This window comes from Nerophis ophidion, linkage group LG01, assembly GCF_033978795.1.
Source record: "Nerophis ophidion isolate RoL-2023_Sa linkage group LG01, RoL_Noph_v1.0, whole genome shotgun sequence".
Lineage (NCBI taxonomy): Eukaryota > Metazoa > Chordata > Actinopteri > Syngnathiformes > Syngnathidae > Nerophis > Nerophis ophidion.
This window is the reverse complement of record NC_084611.1, coordinates 83,377,610-83,400,162: the sequence shown is the minus strand read 5'-3', so window position 1 is coordinate 83,400,162 and position 22,553 is coordinate 83,377,610. Positions and strand designations below refer to the sequence as shown.

The following is a 22,553-nucleotide window of genomic DNA, read 5'->3' as shown; positions in this document are numbered from 1 at the left end:
TAACCTGTATGGCTGTTGAACAAGTATGCCTTGCAATCGTTTGCGTGTGTCAGCAGAAGCCTTGTGCGGCATGTGATTGGACGTGTTGTAGAGGGCGTCAAAGGCAGCACCTTCATATGTTGCCCTTATTATTGTTAATCGAGGGACATTCTGCAAACATCCGCGAGAATGGTTGATCTGACATTCGGTAGTCTCTCGGAATATTCGGGAAGGTTGGCAAGTGTGATGCTGTCAAGCGGGCCCCACTATCGTTAAATTTTCATATTAAGGTGCGGGCCGCGTGTCTGAGACCCCTGGTTTATACATAGCACAAAGTAAAAAAATACTCTGTATGCAGTGTTATTTCAATTTAAAATTTAAAAGGTGTTTTGTGGCTCAAAATGGTTCTTTGAGTGGTAAAGGTTGCTGACCCCAGCACTAAACAAACATGAATATTCCTCCAGTCCGGTTGTTGTGTTTGCAGCTTCACCAGTTTTTGTGTATCACACACACTTTCATGAGTGACAGTCCTGAGCTATTTGGAGACGCAGCATCACAGTGACTGACACTTGTGAAGGGTTTTTTCCCCCCCCTGTCATTCAAAGAGGGTGTTTTTGTGGTATAGATTCTCCGGACGCGTCTTTCGTCGCGCTATTATCCAGGAGAAAACGTTTATTTGAGTTTTCCCCAGCAGCTTCTCACACCTCACATGAGAGCGCGCGGGGGAGGAGTGGCGGGTATTGGCGTAACGCCACGAGCCCGGAGACGTCGCTCTGTCACCGCGCTCTCCTCCGCCGCTTTGATTTCTTCTCTTTCGTCGTCGTCGTCATCCTCTCCGCTTTGAGTCCGTGACCCCGAGCTCCTCTTGTCAGCCGGAATGAGAGCGCCGCCTCGCACTTTGTTCCTCATTTACAAAGGCGTTTGCCTGTCACGCCGATTTGCAAGAAGCGGCAGTCACATGAGGGGAGAAATAGCAAATCACTCGACGCCATTCATTTTCCTTGCAAAACGCTCCGCGCCGCGTCGCGCAAAATAACGCGAAGTCCTGACCTTGTCTGTATGCTGATCTCCCAAGAGGGTTGTGTTGATGTTGCAGGAGCGTGACGGCATGCGAACCATTCTGGAGTCCTACGACAGCGAGCTGGCCCCTGCCGAACACTCGCCGCAACTCAGTCGGCGTCTGAAAGAAGCGGAGGAGATGCTGCTCAAGACGCAGGCCCTCAACACCGAGATGGAGGTGTGTTTGAAGTGAAGTGAATTTTATTTATATAGCGCTTTTCTCTAGTGACTCAAAGCGCTTTACATAGTGAAACCCCAATATCTAAGTTACATTTAAACCAGTGTGGGTGGCACTGGGAGCAGGTGGGTAAAGTGTCTTGCCCAAGGACACAACGGCAGTGACTAAGATGGCGGAAGCGGGAATCGAACCTGCAACCCTGAAGTTGCTGGCACAGCCACTCTACCAACCGAGCTATACCGCCCACCATCATCTCTCCCGTCCAAAGGCAAAACCCAGTAACTCACTTTTGGTCAAAACTGAGCTGATGATAATTTTGGAGTTCCTAGGTCAGGGGTAGGGAACCTATGGCTCGGGAGCCAGATGTGGCTCTTTTGATGACTGCATCTGGCTCTCGGATAAATCTGAGCTGGCATTGCTTAACCCAGGGGTCGGGAACCTTTTTGGCTGAGAGAGCCAAGAATCCGAATATTTTAAAATGTATTTCCGTAAGAGCCATATAATTTTTTTTTCAACACTGAACACACCTAAACACATGCATTTTTAAGTAAGACCAACATTACTAGAGTATAATAGGTCTCTTATTCTTTGTAATACCATTAATATTCTGAAGCTAACTGTGGAGGGGGCGTGGCCTGCGGGCCTGCAGCGAAGCGGGGTGTGCCAGGACCGGCCTCAAAATCTGCGACAGGTGCGTAGACAACCCACCTGGGCCTTGTTATCTAATCACCTGTCGCTCTGTATATAAGCAGCAGCCAGGAGGAGAGACAGGGTTGGGGCTGGAGCCAGAGTGCGAGCGAGAACGAAAGAGAAAAAGACAATTGCTGGAAAGCAACTGAGAGACTTATTGAAAAATAAAATATATCGTAACCCTAAAACAGGCTTTCATGTCGGTGCTTGGTGGTCTGAAGAACCCCCAGGAGAGCAAGCCCTAAAAAAAAATTAATAAATAAAGTGCGGTAGAAAAATGATGGATGGATTCAAATGCACGAGCATGTTTAATATTTTGAACGTTATTTTTAACAGTTTGATTACAAGTGGAATTAGTCATTACTTTTTGTGTTAAGCAATGTTAGCTCAGATTTATCCAAGAGCCAGATGCAGTCATCAAAAGAGCCACATCTGGCTCTAGAGCCATAGGTTCCCTACCCCTGGCTTAACACAATATGTAATGAATAAATCCACTTGTAATCACAGTGTTAATAATAATCCATCCATCCATTTACTACCGCTTATTGCCTTTTGGGGTCGCGGGGCGCTGGCGCCTATCTCAGCTACAATCGGGCGGAAGGCAGGTTCAAAATATAAAACATTCTCATGCATTTGTAATCCATCCATCAGTTTTCTACCGCACCTGTTCAAGAAGTTGCGTTAATGGTAAGAAGTTATTTATCATTGGTTAGTGGGGGGTTTGCCCTCCCGGGGGTTCTGCAGACCACAAATCACCGACATGAGAGCCTGTTTCAGGGTTACAATCTTGTTTTATTTTTCAATAAGTCTCTCAGTTGCTTTCCAGCAATTGTCTTTTTCTCTTTCATTTTCGCTCGTGCTCTGGCTCCAGCCCCAACCCCGTCTCTTCTCCTGGCTGCTGCTTATAACAGAGCAACAGGTGATTAGATAACATGGCCCAGGTGGGCCGTCTACGCACCTGTCGCTTATTCAGAGGCCGGTCCTGGCACACCCCAGTTCACTGCAGGCCGGCAGGCCACGCCCCCTCCACAGTTAGCTTTAGAATAACAATGTTATTACAAAGAATAAGAGACCTCTTATACTCTAGAAATGTTGGTCTTACTTAAAAATGCACGCGTTTAGTTGTGTTCAGTGTTAAAAAAAATATTATATGGCTCTTACGGAAATACATTTTAAAAATATTTGGCTTTTTGGCTCTCTCTGCCAAAAAGGTTCCCGACCCCTGTCCTAGGTGATATGCTTTACATTAGTGTATGCGATATTGTAATTTGTTCCGTAAGTAAGCTGTTACGCGCATGGCAGGACCTAGCAACTACCACATAACCACGTAGATACAACAGAAAAACCTAGTATCCCAAGGGACCAATCGGAGCTTCTTTGTCAGTCGCCTTATTGTCTTTAATGAGACATTTGCACGTATGGTCAACCTGATTATGTGATATTATGGCACGAGGGGAGATTTGGAAGATTGGCCCAGGACGTTGCAAGCACCTTCATTAAATGTATTGTTCGTGATTCTGACCCTTGCATACTCTTTTGGGCAGATAACTGTGGAGGTCAAAATAAAAAACGGACGCTCTACACGGCTCTTGCCCAATGTGCAAACGCAGAATGGGGCCCGCCCGAGATTGTGATAAAATATCTGGAGAAAGGGCACACACACGTTCATGAGAGCAGATTCAATCCATGGCTCGATCAGCAAGAAAATGAAAGCTCAAGAAAACATCTATACGTTTGATGACTTAGTAGATCTTTGTAAAACAGCATCGAGATAGATTGGTTTTCCTTTGTTTTCGCAAAATCAGCTAGAAGTGAGTTACTAGGTTTTGCCTTTGGACGGGAGATTACAGTCAGGGCCAACAACATTGGCACCCCTGCAGTTCTGTCAGATTATGCACCACTTCGCCCCGAAAATTGTTGAAATGAGAAATGCTTTGGTATTCACATGTTTATTTATTTTGTTTGCATCGGAGCAACACAAAACACAACCCCAAAAAAGCCAAATCTGATATTATTTGACATAGAACTCCAAAAATTTGGTAGAACACCCTTTGGAGAAAACAACTGAAATCAATGGCTTCCTGTGACCATCAATGACTTTTTATTTATTTTTTATTTTTTATTAAATCAACATAAGAATACACAAGATACACTTTCAATTAGTGTATCAACCCCTCCCCCCTACAGAACTGTTTCATGAGGGGTTCCCTCAATCATCAGGAGATTTTCCTGATGATTGAGGGAACCCCTCATGAAACAGTTCTGTGGAGATGAAGTAGTCTTGTGATTTTTCCCACACATACATATATATATATATATATATATATATATATATATATCCATTCACAATTCTAATGTTAACATATTTGTTCATTCACATAACACTCATTACAATGTCTGTCAGTCCACTCACATTCCTAATGTAAAAATCCGCCTGTCTATTTGCATCCACATAATGTTCAAATATTTGTTCATTCACATAACACTGCCTGTCAGTCCATTCACATTCACTTTGGAAACATCTCTGTTCATTCACACAATGTAAACATTCGCTCACATTATTAATTCATGTTGTAATATTTGTCAGTCCATTCATATGCATACATTATGATAACATATGTCTACGGATATGAATACACAATGTAAATGTCTGTCCATTCTCATAACAAATAATCCGTAGCCGCTTACAAGCCATCTTTGAGTGATTTGTAACAGCCAAAGGCTACATGAAGTTGATCTGCTGCTTTGTGTTTGACCGGCTCTCCTCTTGTTTTCTGTTCTTCTGCTCAGGCGCAACTGACCAAAGTGCAAGATGAGACCGGGACGCTCAAAATGCAGCTGCAGACGGTAAAGAAGACAGTTTTTTTTTTTTTTAACATTCGAATTGAAACACGAGCTGGCAAAGAGCGTCACGCTTGAAAATGGCACTCACTAGAAAGTGGCAGGCTGATGTTCTCCCCCGCCCCCCATTTTTCTGAACCCTGCGAGTCACTTGATGTTTGCCGTGTGCACGGCTGTCCTATATTCAAGCGCCGGCTAAAAATATCAACAGCGCAAGCTAAAAAGCTTGATTTTGAATGCCACGGCTCGCTATTCCCTTCTGCATGTGTGGAAATTGGGCCTCCCAAAACGCCTCAGTCTAATGCGAAAGCCACTTTTCCACCACGTGACGCACCTCAGTTCAACTCCCTTTTTGTTGATACAGTATTATTTTCACCGCGAGTTGTCTGTTCATCGCCGTAGGAGACTTTTGTGGAGTTGATCGCTCCGACTTCCCGAGCGCAGCCTTGAAAGCACTTCAACTTCCTAAGACGCCCTGGCGGTCTGGAGTGCTAACTTGGCAGGTGTTTGCACGTTAACATGCGCTCATGCCACCGTGACTAACAAGCCTACTAACAGGATTTTTTACACTCTGCCCAGCGAGGAAGTTTGACTCTTTAAGCGCATCCACCTTTATTATGTCACCTGCTTTTCTCACCCCATTACATGCTCGCATAAATGATTGACAGGTATTTATATGAAGGTACATGCACATGGATGAGATAGTCTAACAGCGTTTCATGGAGTTCAGGGGTGACCAATCTTTATCCAGCGAGGGCCACACACAGAAAAATGTAAACAATATTATCGTCTCTGTGAGATCGACAGGCGGTTCGGTGCGGCGTCTTCAGTAATGCGGACGTTGTACCGATCCGTTGTGGTGAAGAAGGAGCTGAGCCGGAAGGCAAAGCTCTCAATTTACCGGTCGATCTACGTTCCCATCCTCACCTATGGTCATGAGCTTTGGGTCATGACCGAAAGGATAACATCACGGGTACAAGCGGCCGAAATGAGTTTCCTCCGCCGTGTGGCGGGGCTCTCCCTTAGAGATAGGGTGAGAAGCTCTGCCATCCGGGAGGAACTCAAAGTAAAGCCGCTGCTCCTCCACATCGAGAGGAGCCAGATGAGGTGGTTCGGGCATCTGGTCAGGATGCCACCCGAACGCCTCCCTAGGGAGGTGTTTAGGGCACGTCCAATCGGTAGGGGGCCACGGGGAAGACCCAGGACACGTTGGGAAGACTATGTCTCCCGGCTGGCCTGGGAACGCCTCGGGATCCCCCGGGAAGAGCTAGACGAAGTGGCTGGGGAGAGGGAAGTCTGGGTTTCCCTGCTTAGGCTGCTGCCCCCGCGACCCGACCTCGGATAAGCGGAAGATGATGGATGGATGGATGATGGATGGATGGATTATCGTCAGCATCATTTTCTGACCATTTTAAGCACTAGTGTACTATTATAATACAGTGGATCCTAAATTTACAAACTCGATTGGTTCTTGAACATGGTTCGTAAACCGAAAGGTTCATATAGTGAAGCAGAGTTCCCCAAAATGAACAATGTAACCATGAATAATTGGTTCCAACCTAAAAAAAAAAAGTCCCTCCATCCATCCAATCCATTTTCTACCACTATCACTTCGCAGGGGGTGCCGGAGCCTATCTCAGTTGCATTCGGGCGGAAGGCGGCGTACACCCCGGACAAGTGGCTACCTCATCGCAGGGCCAACACAGATAGACAGACAACATTCACACTCACATCCACACACTAGGGCAGGGGTAGGGAACCTATGGCTCGCGAGCCAGATGTGGCTCTTTTGATGACTGCATCTGGCTCTCGGATAAATCTGAGCTGACATCGCTTAACATGATGAGTAATGAATAATTCCACATGTAATCACAGTGTTAAAAATAATGTTCAAAATATAAAACATTCTCATGCTTTTTTTGTTCAAGAAGTTATTTATTTATTATTGGTTAGTGTAGGGCTGGCCCTCCTTGGGGTTCTTCAGACCACCAAGCACCGACAGAGCCCGTTTCAGGGTTACAATATTGTTTTATTTTTAATAAGTCTCTCGGTTGCTTTCCAGCAATTGTATTTTTCTCCTTCGTTCTCGCTCGCGCTCCGGCTCCAGCTCCAGCTCCAACCCCGTCTCTCTTCCTGGCTGCTGCTTATAACAGCGCGACAGGTGATTAGATAACAAGGCCCAGGTGGGCCATTTACGCGCCTGTCGCTGATTTCGAGGCCGGTCCTGGCACATTCGCTTTGCTGCAGGCCCGCAGGCCACGCCCCCTTCACAGTTAGCTTCAGAATCACAATGTTATTATAAAGAATAAGAGACCTATTGTACTCTGGAAATGTTGTTCTTACTTAAAAATGCACACGTTTAGCTGTGTTCAGTGTTAAAAAGAATATTATATGGCTCTTCCGGAAATACTTTTTAAAATATTTGGCTTTTTGGCTCTCTCAGCTAAAAAGGTTCCCGACCCCTGCACTAGGGCCAACTTATTGTTGCCAATCAACCTATCCCCAGGTGCATGTCTTTGGGGGTGGGAAGACGCCGGAGTACCCGGAGGGAACCCACGCAGTCACAGGGAGGACATGCAAACTCAATCAATCAATCTATCAATCAATCAATCAATCAATGTTTATTTATATAGCCCTAAATCACAAATGTCTCAAAGGACTGTACAAACCACTACGACTACGACATCCTCGAAAGAACCCACATAAGGGCAAGGAGAATTCACACCCAGTGGGACGCCAGTGACAATGATCACTATGAGAAACCTTTGAGAGGACCTCAAATGTGCGCCCCCCCCTCTAGGGGACCGAAAGCAATGGATGTCGAGCGGGTCTAACATGATACTGTGAAAGTTCAATCCATAGTGGCTCCAACACAGCCGCGAGAGTTCATATATATATATATATGAACAATTTAGACCCAGAAATGGCGATAACGACAGAAAAAAAAATGCTTGGTTTCACCCCCCCCTTTCCTTCACATTTGAGGTCCTCTCCATAGTTTCTCAGTCATTCTCATCGACGTCCCACAGGGTTGTGAGTTTTTCCTTGCCCTTATTTGGGCGCTGATCCGCGGATGTCGTTGTGGCTTGTGCAGCCCTTTGAGACACTTGTGATATAGGGCAGTGGTCCCCAACCTTTTTGTATCCGCGGACCGGTCAACGCTTAATAATTTGTCCCGCGGCCCCGGGGGGGGGGTGTCCTTTTTTTTTTCTTTTTTCTTTTTTTTCTTCTTTGTCATGAAAAATTTATTTTTTTGTGGTTGGTGCACTATTTGTAAGTGTATATTGTGTTTTTATGTTGATTTAATAATTAAAAAAAAAATATATATCCATCCATCCATCCATCCATCCATCATCTTCCGCTTATCCGAGGTCGGGTCGCGGTGGCAGCAGCCTAAGCAGGGAAACCCAGACTTCCCTCTCCCCAGCCACTTCGTCTAGCTCTTCCCGGGGGATCCCGAGGCGTTCCCAGGCCAGCCGGGAGACATAGTCTTCCCAACGTGTCCTGGGTCTTCCCCGTGGCCTCCTACCGGTTGGACGTGCCCTAAACACCTCCCTAGGGAGGCGTTCGGGTGGCATCCTGACCAGATGCCCGAACCACCTCATCTGGCTCCTCTCGATGTGAAGGAGCAGCGGCTTTACTTTGAGTTCCTCCCGGATGGCAGAGCTTCTCACCCTATCTCTAAGGGAGAGCCCCGCCACACGGCGGAGGAAACTAATTTCGGCCGCTTGTACCCGTGATCTTATCCTTTCGGTCATGACCAAAGCTCATGACCATAGGTGAGGATGGGAACGTAGATCGACCGGTAAATTGAGAGCTTTGCCCTCCGGCTCACCTCCTTCTTCACCACAACGAATCGGTACAACGTCCGCATTACTGAAGACGCCGCACCGATCCGCCTGTCGATCTCACGATCCACTCTTCCCTCACTCGTGAACAAGACTCCTAGGTACTTGAACTCCTCCACTTGGGGCAGGGTCTCCTCCCCAACCCGGAGATGGCATTCCACCCTTTTCCGGGCGAGAACCATGGACTTGGACTTGGAGGTGCTGATTCTCATTCCGGTCGCTTCACACTCGGCATATTTTTTTTATTTTTATAAAAAATTCTTCTGAGGCCCGGTACCAATCGGGCCACGGCCGCCCGGTGGTTGGGGACCACTGATATAGGGCTATATAGGGACGGCGTGGCGCAGTGGGATAGTGGCCGTGCGCAACCCGAGGGTCACTGGTTCAAATCCCACCTAGAACCAACCTCGTCACGTCCGTTGTGTCTTGAGCAAGACACTTCACCCTTGCTCCTGATGGGTGCTGGTTGGCGCCTTGCATGGCAGCTCCCTCCATCAGTGTGTGAATGTGTGTGTGAATGGGTAAATGTGGAAGTAGTGTCAAAGCGCTTTGAGTACCTTGAAGGTAGAAAAGCGCTATACAAGTACAACCCATTTATCATTTATTTATATAAATAAACATTGATTGATTGATGACCCCTTTAATGCGCCTTATAACCCGGTGTACCTTTTGTATGAAAAAATATCTGAATAGAACCGCTCATCAGCAGTCCGCTTTATAATCCGGTGCGCCCTATGGTCCGGAAAAAATGGTAATTGTCACCTAATGTATTGTATTGCACTTACAATAACCAGGTACTATATCTAGTTCCTGGTTCTACAGTTATCATCACACTTGATCTTTCCTCCCCCCCTTGTGTGGCGGTGTCGCAGTCAAACAAAAATAGCCAAATTACTTAGGTTCTCGCCTTTAAACCTGGACCGTCTCGGCATCCGCGCTCCCCTCCCGTCGCACTTTTACCGTCCCCTTGTTGCCGAGGAGACGTCAACGCAGCCGTGGCAGCGAGTATTGACGCATGAAATCCACCTGTCTGCCAGAGCAGTAATTACTTATCTGTCTCAGGGAGGCATGGGGTGAGGATTAGAAGGAGTTGGTGGGGCCCGGCAGATGCTGTCAGGATGAGGCAAATGGGGGGCGGGGGATAATTGATGGAAACACTGCAATCTCAGGGCAAAAAGTTGTAGGGAGGTGTAAAAAAAATACATTTAAAAAAAGTACTAGGTGACACCGCTTAATTAGTTGATTGATAAATAAGAGGTAGGGTCAAACGCCCCTCATTTATAATTTTTTTAGTTATAAAACAACATTTTAAAGGCCTACTGAAACCCATTACTACCGACCACGCAGTCTGATAGTTTATATATCAATGATGAAATATTAACATTGCAACACATGCCAATAAGGCCGGTTTAGTTTACTAAATTGCAATTTTAAATTTCGCGCGAAAGTATCATGCTAAAACATCGCGGTATGATGACGCGTGTTTGTGACTTCATGCATTGTAGAGGACATTTTGGTCCAGCACCGTTCACAGCCAAAAGTCGTCTCTTGTCATCGCATAGTTCCAAAGTATTATGGACATCTGTGTTGCTGAATATTTTGCAATTTGTTCAATTAATAATGGAGACGTCAAAGAAGAAAGATGTAGGTGGGAGGTGGTGTATTGCGGCCGCCTTTAGCAACACAAACACAGCCCGGTGTTTCCTTGTTTACATTCCCGAAAGATGACGGTGAAGCTTTATTATGGAACAGTTTCGGTGAGAAAATGGTGGTAATAAGTCGGCTCTTACCGTACACATGAGCGGAGAGCTTGCGTCGTTCCTCCTGCACCTGTCAAAGACGCAGCTGCGGACTTTCTTGCCTCCTCCCACCGGCCGCCCCGACCGTTGGATGCTTCTACGGGGAAAGAAAAAAAACTCTCAGCCCGGCCCCAACGGCTGTCTTCGCCTCGACGAGAAACGTGGCTTCCCTCTGAGACACTGGCGGTCACCACACCCGTGGCCACACCCCTCCGACTTTCAGGTTGTACAGGTACGACCATATAATCTCACAAAATACTAGTAACACAATAAGCAGATAAGGGATTTTCCAGAATTATCCTAGTAAATTTTTCTAATAACATCCGAATAGCTCTGCCGTCTAGTTATTTTTATTTTATTATTTTTTTTTTCTAGTCCTTCAATCTCACTTTCCTCATCCACAAATCTTTCATCCTCGCTCAAATTGATGGGGAAATCGTCGCTTTCTCGGTCCGAATCGCTCTCGCTGCTGGTGGCCATGATTGTAAACAATGTGCAGCTTTGAGGAGCTTCACAACTCGTGACGTCACGCGCACATCGTCTGCTACTTCCGGTACAGGCAAGGCTTTTTTGTTAGCGACCAAAAGTTGCGAACTTTATCGTGGATGTTCTCTACTAAATCCTTTCAGCAAAAATATGGCAATATCGCGAAATGATCAAGTATGACACATAGAATGGACTTGCTATCCCCGTTTAAATAAGAAAATCTCATTTCAGTAGGCCTGTAATTAACTGTATATTTTCAACTTAATGGGGAACTGCACTTTTTGGGGGGATCGTTCGCAATCATTATGACGGACATGTCGATGGATGTATTTTTATTTTTATTTTTTACTGCATTCTAACTCATAAATACACAAACAAAAGTCCACTTGCAAGGGAGCCAGTGGGAGGTCCTCTATTCCGCCCATTAAACCATACTTGCCAACCTTGAGACCTCCGAATTCGGGAGATGGGGGGGGGTGTTTATTGTAGCTTCCCGGAAGAGTTAGTGCTGCAAGGGGTTCTGGGTATTTGTTCTGTTGTGTTTATGTTGTGTTACGGTGCGGATGTTCTCCCAAAATGTTTGTCATTCATGTTTGGTGTGGGTTCACAAGGTGACGCATATTTGTAACAGTGTTAAAGTTGTTTATACAGCCACCCTTATTGTGACTTGTATGGCTGTTGACCAAGTATGCTTTGCATTCACTTATGTGTGTCTGTAAAAGCCGCATACATTATGTGATTGGACCGACACGCTGTTTGTATGGAGGAAAAGCGGACGTGACGATATGTTGTGGAGGACGCTAAAGGCAGTGCCTTTAAGGCACGCCCCCAATATTGTTGTCCGGGGGTAAAATCGGGAGAATGATTGACCCGGGAGATTTTCGGGAGGAGCACTGAAATTTGGGACTCTTCTGCAAAAATCGGGAGGGTTGGCAAGTATGCATTAATCCCAATAAATAACCATCCATAAACCGTCAACAATACTCCATTTACATTTTGTGATTTGAATATAGTAAGCACTAACATAGACAAACTATTTATAGCGTCGCCGTGATCACTAGCTTGTGTGCTCGTGAGCTGCTTCCTCGCCTCGGAGCTTGTGAAAGTTTATTGTAACATCATAAATCAGGCCTCTCACCTGGACAATAGAAGGATGAGGATGCAATCCGAAAAGTTAGTCCACTTTGACAGCCAATTTAGACCCAGAAATGGCGATAACGACACACAAAAAAATGCTTGGTTTCACCCCCCCCTTTCCTTCTCGAGTATTATGAGTCATTCTTCATCTAAACACGAATATAACAATATTCTATAAGTCTGCATCCTAAGGACGGCAGACATTGTGCAGTGCGTGATGTTTTTTTTTATGTTTGTCGTTTCTCGTGTCTGCGGTGAAGTGAATTATATTTATATAGCGCTTTTCTCTAGTGACTCAAAGCGCTTTACGTAGTGAAACCCAATATCTAAGTTACATTTAAACCAGTATGGGTGGCACTGGGAGCAGGTGGGTAAAGTGTCTTGCCCAAGGACACAACGGCAGTGACTAGGATGGCGGAAGCGGGAATCGAACCAGCAACCCTCAAGTTGCTGGCACGGCCACTCTACCAACCGGGCTATACCGCCCCACAGTGCGGTGAGTAATAAGCAGTGCGTTTTTGAAATAAATGTTCCGCGTATGCCTAAAATAATCAAAATATAAAAACATTGAATGTTATTATAATTGTGCCCGTTACTGCTCTGTGGCCTTGTGGTTGGTGTGTCCGCACTGTGACTGGAAGGTCGTGAGTTCAAACCCCGGCCGAGTCATACCAGAGACTATAAAAATGAGACCCATTGCCTCCATGCTTGGCACTCTGCATGAAGGGCTGGAATTGGGGGTTAAGTCACCAAAATGATTCGTAGACGCTGCCACCGCTGCTGCTCACTGCTCCCGTCATCTCCCAGGGGTTGAACATAGGGATGGGTCAAATGAAGAGAAAAAATTCTGTCGTTGGGACTTTAACTTTACTCCATTACAGATATATTTACATCATTGATGTATTTACTTAAAGGTGCCATATGTAATAATGTGGCCAGAAATGGTACTGCACTCACGGTCAAAATTCTGTAGTCCAATCCCACGCTCCATGACTAAGGTTGCCAGATACGCATCCGAATCCTACTCCCAAGGAACTTTAAATGGCAATTAATGAGTCCTACGCTGTACGTTTCTTCTGTTTATGCAAGATGGTAATTATTAGAGATGGCCCATAATATCGGCCATCTCATAAAGCATGGGTGTCAAACTCTGGCCCGCGGGCCAAATTTGGCCCGCCATGTAATTTCATTTGGCCCTTGAGGCAATACCAAATTAACATTAGAGCTGGCCCGCCGGTATTATAACACGGCATTCACCGCTAATATTCATACTTGCCAACCCTCCCGATTTTCAATGGCCCTCTCGAAAGTCTCCTGGGGCAACCATTCTCCCGAATTTCTCCTGATTCCCACCCGGACAACAATATTGGGGGCGTACCTTAAAGGCACTAACCCTAGCGTCCTCTACAACCAGTCGTCACGTCCGTTTTTCCTCCATTCAAACAGCGTGCCGGCCCCTGTCACATGATAAACGCGGCTTCTACACACACATAAGTGAATGCAACGCATACTTGGTCAACAGCCATTCCGATCACACGGAGGGTGGCCGCATAAACAACTTTACACAGTTACAAATATGCGCCACACTGTGAACCCACACCAAACAAGAATGATAAACACATTTCGGGAGAACATCCACACCGTAACAGAACATCAACACAACAGAACAAAAACCCAGAATCCCTTGCAACACTAACTCTTCCGGGATGCTACAATATACAGCCCTTGCTACCACCAAACCCCGCTCACCTCTTTATTTTATTTTCAAATTTATTAGCCTGTGGAAAAAGTCAATGTTGATATTAACCTCAGAAGGCTGCATATAGAAAAGAGGCATTCAATTTTTTATTTAAATTTTATTTAATATACCATTGATGTTTTTCGTTTGTTTTGTGAAAGTTGATTTTGCACTCTTAAGTTATATAAGCGTTGGTTGTTCCATATTCAGTCTGAAAGCAAATCAGTGTAGCAAACTGAGCAATAATTAACATTTTATTCATGCACTTTTTCTTGCTACTTCAAGGCTTGAATGTTTGATTCATTCATTATTGTTGTTTTATTTTCAAATGTATTACTCGCCTGTGGAAACAGTTTATTTTGATATATACCTCAAAAGGCTGCACATGGAAAAAAACGCATTTAAGTTTTATTTAAATTTTATTTGATATGCCGTGGCAGAGGGGTTAGTGCGTCTGCCTCACAAGGCAGAGGGGTTAGTGCGTCTGCCTCACAATAAGAAGTTCCTGCAGTCCTGGGTTCAAATCCAGGCTTGGGATCTTTCTGTGTGGAGTTTTCATGTTCTCCCAGTGAATGCGTGGGTTCCCTCCGGGTACTCCGGCTTCCTCCCACTTCCAAAGACATGCACCTGGGGATAGGTTGATTGGCAACACTAAATTGGCCCTAGTGTGTGAATGTGAGTGTGAATGTTGTCTGTCTATCTGTGTTGGCCCTGCGATGAGGTGGCGACTCGTCCAGGGTGTACCCCGCCTTCCGCCCGATTGTAGCTGAGATAGGCGCCAGCGCCCCCCGCGACCCCGAAAGGGAATAAGCGGTAGAAAATGGATGGATGAATGGATGCCATTGATATTTTTAAATTATTATTATTTGAAACTCGATTTTGCATGTCACTAAAGTTATATAAGCCTTGCTTGTTCAATATTCACTGCAAAACTTGTTTGGGTCCCTATTAAAAGGTTAATTTGTTCAACCTTGGCCCGCGGCTTAGTTCAGTTTTAAATTTTGGCCCACTCTGTGTTTGAGTTTGACACCCCTCTCATAAAGGATCGTGAATGATAGGCAAAATCCCCCCCCCCCCCAAAAAATGCAATTTCCGTTTAATGCATATCTTTTTCTTGCTGATGCCTGGTTTCTTCTCTTTCAGCTGGAGTTTGAGCTGGAGTCTCTGAAGAAGCAGCAGGCTGCCCCTGAAGACGTCTGCTCGGTCGGCAAAGAGGAGGTCAACATGCTAAGGTAGCAGCACCAGCAACACCGACAAATATTCATGTTGGGACCGGTTGATTGGCAACATTAAATTGGCCCTGGTGTGTGAATGTGAGTGTGAATGTTGTCTGTCTATCTTCAATGGCGACTTGTCCAGGGTGTACGCTGCCTTCCGCCCAAATGCAGCTGAGATATGCTCCAGCACCCCCCGCCACCCCAAAAGGGACAAGCGGTCGAAAATGGATGGATGGATGGATGAATCTGATTTTGATTGTCACAATATTGCCAATTTTGTTGTTGTTCTTGTAAAATAGTGACATTTTTGAGTAAAATGCTGACTTTTGTCATAATTTTGCCAAGTAAAATTCCGATTATTATTACAATATTACCAAAATGTTCAAGTTTTCTTATGAATTTGTGACTTTTGTCGGGTAAAATTACGACGATTTTCATAAAATTCCCCAAATTTGAAGATTTTCTTGTAAAATTGCGACTGTTAGTGAGTAAAATTCCAACTTTTATCATAATATTGCACAAATGTTCAGTTTTTCTTGTAAAATTTAGATTTGCGTTGACTAAAATTACGACTTTTATTCTAATACGGCCAAAATGTTATGTTTTTCTTGTTAAATTTTGACTTGCGTTGACTAAAATTACGACTTTTATTCTAATACGGCCAAAATGTTATGTTTTTCTTGTTAAATTTTGATTTGCGTTGACTAAAATTACGGCTTTTATTCTAATACGGCCAAAATGTTATGTTTTTCTTGTTAAATTTTGACTTGCGTTGACTAAAATTACAACTTTAATTGTAATAACCCCAACATTCTAAGTTTTTCTTGTGAAATTGTGACTTTATCTTGTGAAATTCCTACTTATTTTTTACAGCAAACTTTTTTTAGCGGTAGAAAATGGATGGAATAATGATTCTGATTATCTCAATATTGCCAATACGTTGTTCTTGTGAAATAATGAATTTTTTGAGTAAAATGCTGACTTTTGTCATGATTTTGCCAAGTAAAAGTCAGATTATTGTTACAATATTATTACAATATTTTTATGATAAAATTGTGACTTTTGTCGAGTAAAATTATGACTCTTTTCATAAAATTCTCCAAATTTTATGCTTTTCTTGTAAAATTGGGACTGTTATTGAGTAAAATTCCAACTTTTATCACAATATTGCTCAATTGTTCAGTTTTTCTTGTAAAATTCTGAATAGCGTTGACTAAAATTACGACTATTATTCTAATACTGCCAAAATGTTAAGTTTTTCTAGTAAAATTTTGACTTGCATTGACTAAAATTACGACTTTAATTGTAATAACCCCGACATTCTAAGTTTTTCTTGTAAAATTGTGACCTTTTTCTTGTGAAATTCCAACTCAATTTTCACAACAAGCTTTTTTTAGCGATAGAAAATGGATGGATGGATGTTTCTGGTTTTGATTGTCACAATATTGCCAATTTTGTTGTTGTTCTTGTAAAATAGTGACATTTTTGAGTAAAATGCTGACTTTTGTCGTGATTTTGCCAAGTAAAATTCCGATTATTATTACAATATTGCCAAAATGTTCAAGTTTTTATGATAAAATTGTGACTTTTGTCGAGTAAAATTATGACTCTTTTCATAAAATTCCCCAAATTTTAAGCTTTTCTTGTAAAATTGGGACTGTTATTGAGTAAAAACTCCAATTTTTTATCATAATATTGCTCAAATGTTCAGTTTTTCTTGTAAAATTCTGAAATGCATTGACTAAAATTACGACTATTATTCTAATACCGCCAAAATGTTAACTTTTTCTTGTAAAATTTTGATTTGCGTTGACTAAAATTACGACTTTTATTCTAATACGGCCAAAATGTTATGTTTTTCTTGTTAAATTTTGACTTGCATTAACTAAAATTACAACTTTAATTGTAATAACCCCAACATTCTCAGTTTTTCTTGGGAAATTGTGACTTTTCCTGCGAAATTCTAACTTATTTTTCACAACAAGCTTTTTTTAGCGGTATAAATGGATGGATTAATGATTCTGATTCTCACAATATTGCCAATATGTTGTTCTTCTTGTAAAATAGTGACATTTTTGAGTAAAATGCTGACTTTTGTCATGATTTTGCCAAGTAAAAGTCAGATTATTATCAGAATATTGCCAAAATGTTCGTTTTCTGATTAAATTGTGACTTTTGTCGAGTAAAATTACGACTCTTTTCATAAAATTCCCCAAATTTAAATATTTTTTGTAAAATTGCAACTGTTATTAAGTAAAATTCCAACTTTATCATAATACTGCACAAATGTGCAGTTTTTCGTGTAAAACTTTGAATTGCGTTGACTAAAATTATGACTATTCTAATACCGCCAAAATGTTAAGTTTTTCTTGTAAAATTTTTACTCGCGTTGACTAAAACTACAACTTCAATTGTATAAACCCTAACATACTAAGTTTTTCTTGTGAAATTGTGACCTTTTCTTGTGAAATTCCAACTCATTTTTCACAACAAGCTTTTTTTAGTGGTAGAAAATGGATGGATGGATGATTCTGATTATCACAATATTGCTAATATGTTGTTGTTCTTGTAAAATTTTTACTCGCGTTGACTAAAACTACAACTTCAATTGTATAAACCCTAACATACTAAGTTTTTCTTGTGAAATTGTGACCTTTTCTTGTGAAATTCCAACTCATTTTTCACAACAAGCTTTTTTTAGTGGTAGAAAATGGATGGATGGATGATTCTGATTATCACAATATTGCTAATATGTTGTTGTTCTTGTAAAATGATGACATTTTTGAGTAAAATGCTGACTTTTGTCATGATTTTGCCAAGTAAAATTCTGATTATTATTACAATAGTGCCAAAATGTTCAAGTTTTCTGATAAAATTGTGACTTTTGTCAAGTAAAATTACGACTCTTTTCATAAAATTGCCAACATTTTAAGCTTTTCTTGTAAAATTGCGACTGTTTTCGAGTAAAATTCCAACTTTTATCATAATATTGCAGAAATGTTCAGCTTTTTTTGTAAAACGTTGACTTGCGTTCAGTAAAATTACGACTTTTATTCTAATACTGCCAAAATTAAACGTTTTTCTTGTGAAATTGTGACCTTGTGAAATTCCAAGTCATTTTTCACAAGCTTTTTTTATATTCGCATAGTATGTATGAATTATTAGCCCTGAGGTGAGGTGGCGACTTGTCCAGGGTGTACACTGCCTTCCGCCTGAATGCAGCTGAGATAGGTTCCAGCACCCCCCGCGACCCCAAAAGGGACAAGCGGTAGGAAATGGATGGATGTGTAAAGAAGACAGGAACACCTCGGATTTGTTCTTGTATTGCATTGTTATGCTTCGTATTTGTTCTGTCTGCCACACGCCTTTCATTTGACCTTTTTTTTTTTTTTTAAGTGTTGGCTTATTGTTCAGTGAAAGGGAAAAAAAAACTATTGATTAGGTCAGAGGAGCTAATACGGTCAAAGAGCTGATGGATGGCTTCATTCATCTTCCTTGGCAGCTCCTTTTGGCAGGTTTTCAGCTCTCATTAGTTACCGGTGTGGCCAGATCTCGCGAGATTAAAACATGGCAATATTTCACCTTTAGAAAAAAGCTGTCTTGTGGGCAGAACGCACTCACTATTTTTTAAATAGTTTGACGCACATCTTCTTCGCCGTGTGCGAGGGCTTGGGGCCGCACATTACAAAGCATGTCTTAAAAAAAATCTGTGCAAGCTTGATCAAAGCTGCTCCACTAAACTCAAGCTTTTCATTTCCTTTAACCTGTCTTTTTTGTTTGTTTGTTTGTGTAAAGCATCTTTGAATTTTGATGAAATATGCAATATTCAATGTGCAAAAGCTTGCAAAATAGAGAGAGCTTTCTATATAATTTGTTCATGTATAGCAGTGCTTCTCAATTATTTTTTGTTACTTTTTATTCTGCGCGAGTGTTAATTTTCATGTTGACTGATGCAATTAAATCCTTTTTTTTTTAAACATATTTTATACATACAGTACAGGCCAAAAGTTTGGCCACAGCTTCTCCTCACTTAATGTGTTTTATTTATTTTCATGTAGATTGACACTGAAAGCATCAAAACTATGAATGTACCGAACAAAAAAAAAAGGTGAAATAACTGAAAACATGTTTTATATTCTAGTTTCTTCAAAATAGCCACCCTTTGCTTTGATTACTGCTTTTCACAGAGAGAATGCCAAGAGTGTGCAAAGCAGTAATCAGAGCAAAAGGTGGCTATTTTGAAGAAACTAGATTATAAAACATGTTTTCAGTTATTTCAAATTTTTTTGTTAAGTACATAACTCCACGTGTTCATTCATAGTTTTATTGCTTTCAGTGACAATCTACAATGTAAATAGTAAACAAAACACATTGAATTAGAAGGTGTGTCCAAACTTTTGGCCTGTACTGTATATTGACAATGATTGATAATATTATTAAGGATCCCCATTAGCTGGTTGCCACAACAACCCACTAGTCACAATTACAAGTAAAAGTATATAATTATAACTACAAAATACAGACAAAAATAAAAGCATTAATCAGAAATCAGGCAAACAATTTACAGTCACAGAATACTAATTACCATATAAATATAGCTACACAATATAAAACCAAGCAAAATCATCAACAAGCAAACTAATTTAAAGACTCAGATAAAATATTATCATGTACACTCTTTTAGTTGTATTTTCTTTATGCGTTTTGCAATGTTCTACACAGTTTCGGGTGTGGACATAGTGAGGGGAGACACGGAGATGCTCTCCCTCTTTTGAGTTACAAAACCAAGCAGAAGCAGGCTGGACTGGACGCAAATATGAGTCAGAAAAGCAACTGGGACGCACTGGATTGTTTCCTCCAGCAGTAAAGATGCCATCGCAGCAGCCTGGAGACAAGGCAATACAGCCCAGACATTGATACACTTGACGGCTTCAAAATCAGGGATGCAGAAGACGCCACAAAGCTCTTCAATAAAATCATTTAATCCAATTTAATTTAATTTAACTTTTTAAAAGTACCGTATTTTCCGGACCCTAGGGCGCACCGGATTATAAGACACACTGCCAATGTATGATCTATTTTTTTTAATCTTTTTTCATACAAAAGGCACATTAAAGGAGTCATATATTTATATATATATATATATATATATATATATATATGTATATGTATATATATATATATATATATATATATATATATATATATATATGTGTATATATATATATATATATATATAACTCCTTTAATGCATTAAAGGAGTCATACATATATATATATATATATATATATATATATACATATACATATATATATCTATATATATGTATATATATATATGTGTATATATATATATATATGTATATATATACATATATATATATATATGTGTATATATATATATGTGTGTATATATATATATAAAACTCCTTTAATGCGCCCTATAATCGGTGTGCCTTTTGTATGAAAAAAGATTTAAAAAAAATAATAATATATATATATATATATATACATATATATATATATATGTATGTATATATATATATATATATATATATATATATATATATATATATATATATATATATATATATATATATATATATGACTCCTTTAATGCGCCCTATAATCCGGTGTGCCTTTTGTATGAAAAAAGATTAAAAATATATATATATATACATATATATATATATTAGGGCTGCGACTCTGGGTGTCCCACAATTCGATTCAATATCAATTCTTGGGGTCACGATTCGATAATATATCGATTTTTTTCGATTCAACGCGATTCTTGATTCAAAAACTATTATTATTTTTTTTTTTTTTTTTTCAGATTTTTAAATATTTCCTTGTGGTCTACATCAGTGGTCCCCAATCACCCCGGGCCGCAGAATAATTTTTTATTAATCTTTTATTTTTAATTTTTTTATTTTCATTTTTATTTTTTTATTTTATTAAATCAATATAAAAAACACAAGATACACTTACAATTAGTGCACCAACCCAAAAAACTCCCTTTTTCATGACAAAAAAAAATAAAAAATCCCCCCCCCCGGCCGCGGGACAAGTTATCAAGCGTTGACTGGTCTGCAGCTACAAAAAGGTTGGGGACTGCTGGTCTACATAACATGTAATGGTGGTTCTTTGGTCAAAATGTTGCATAGATTATGTTTTACAGATCATCTGCAAGCCGCTTTCTGACAGTCGCTTCAGGATGCGCCGTTTTGTGGGCGGTCTTATTTACATGGCTCACCTTCGGCAGCGTTTTCTCCCCGTCATCTTTGTTGTAGCGATGTAGCGTGCAAGTGGAGGAAGTGTCAAAAGATGGAGCTAACTGCTCTAATGACATTCAGGCTTTACTGAAATCAATAACGGAGCAGCATCTCCTCATCTGTGACTCACTCGTGCAATAACAACGCCCGAATTGTGTCCCGTGAAAAAACGTCCGACCGGAAGTCTCCGATCACTAAAGTTCTTTGGGGGAATAATGTAAACTCACTACACCGGTATGTTTTAGTGCTTTCATGGCAAGAACTTTACACTACTTTAAATTAGAAATGGCAACGAGGCGAATGAATGTCCCATAAGAAGATCGAGAAAAAGAAGAAACTTATCGACTACGGGGTCGAACGCGCAAACATTTTCAGGTCTTATGCAGATCCCAAATATCCATCAGCAGGTAGCAGCAAGTAAGAAAAGTTACTTTTGCATAATATTGCGAAACAAAACGCCAGATATAATGTATTACCTTATACACACACCATAATAATACTCGTTTGTTGAAGGATAGTACAATCCATCAAGCGGTGCGCCTTCATAGTCGTACTAAAATATTTAGATTGATTTTTGAGCGCCGTGTGTAATTTTCTGTATTTTCTATGGAACATATAAAATGTTGGTGTTGTTTACTTGAGTCATATTGCAGTCTACACATATCTCTTGTGTGTGACTGCAATTATATTGCAGTCGACACGTATCTCTTATGTTTGACTGCCATCTACTGCTCACACTTATTTCACCATGTTCCATATTAAATAGCTTTGAGGTCAGTAAGCAAAACCAGAAATTTTCCGTACATTAGGCGCAGCGGTTTATAAGGCGTAGTGTCGAGTTTTGAGGGGAAAACTGATTTTAAGTGCGCCTTTCAGTCTGGAAAATACAGGAGTACATTTTTGACTGGGTGCCCAAAGACATCGTTGCTCTCGACCAGACCTATTATAGAACGCGGCTAAACCGCTTTTGTTGTTTAGCTTGCATCGCTACAACTCCCTCTGCATGTGTTCCCCGTCCAGGCAGAAAATCGAAGACCTGGAGGCCGAGCGGCAGCGCTTGGAAAGGGAGAAAGAAATCCTGGAGATGAGACTGGAGAGACACAACTTGCAGGCAAGTAGCGACGCCTTCCTCTCGCTGTTGACTGCAACTCATTTTTAAAAGCCCGCCAGATGGCGGCGTAGCTGAACCTGTTGCCCGTGTTCCAAGTTACCGCTGGAAGTAATTAGTGCGGACAACGCAGTAGAAAGGAAGAGATATCATCAGAATGGATTTAGCCCTTCAATTGTCACCCTGTCAATAAAGAAGTCC

At 41.4% G+C, this 22,553-nt stretch overlaps 1 protein-coding gene across 2 annotated transcripts in view; it reads left to right on the top strand.

The window, feature by feature from the left end:
• The window catches only part of mad1l1 (mitotic arrest deficient 1 like 1), a 202,936-nt gene that overhangs the window by 87,971 nt on the left and 92,412 nt on the right, over positions 1–22,553 (top strand). For both annotated transcript variants that reach the window (XM_061913580.1, XM_061913585.1), the window contains 4 exons: positions 1,076–1,216; positions 4,697–4,753; positions 14,899–14,987; positions 22,265–22,355. In XM_061913580.1, the coding sequence (XP_061769564.1) occupies positions 1,076–1,216; positions 4,697–4,753; positions 14,899–14,987; positions 22,265–22,355 (378 nt within the window). The remainder of the gene's footprint in view (positions 1–1,075; positions 1,217–4,696; positions 4,754–14,898; positions 14,988–22,264; positions 22,356–22,553) is intronic.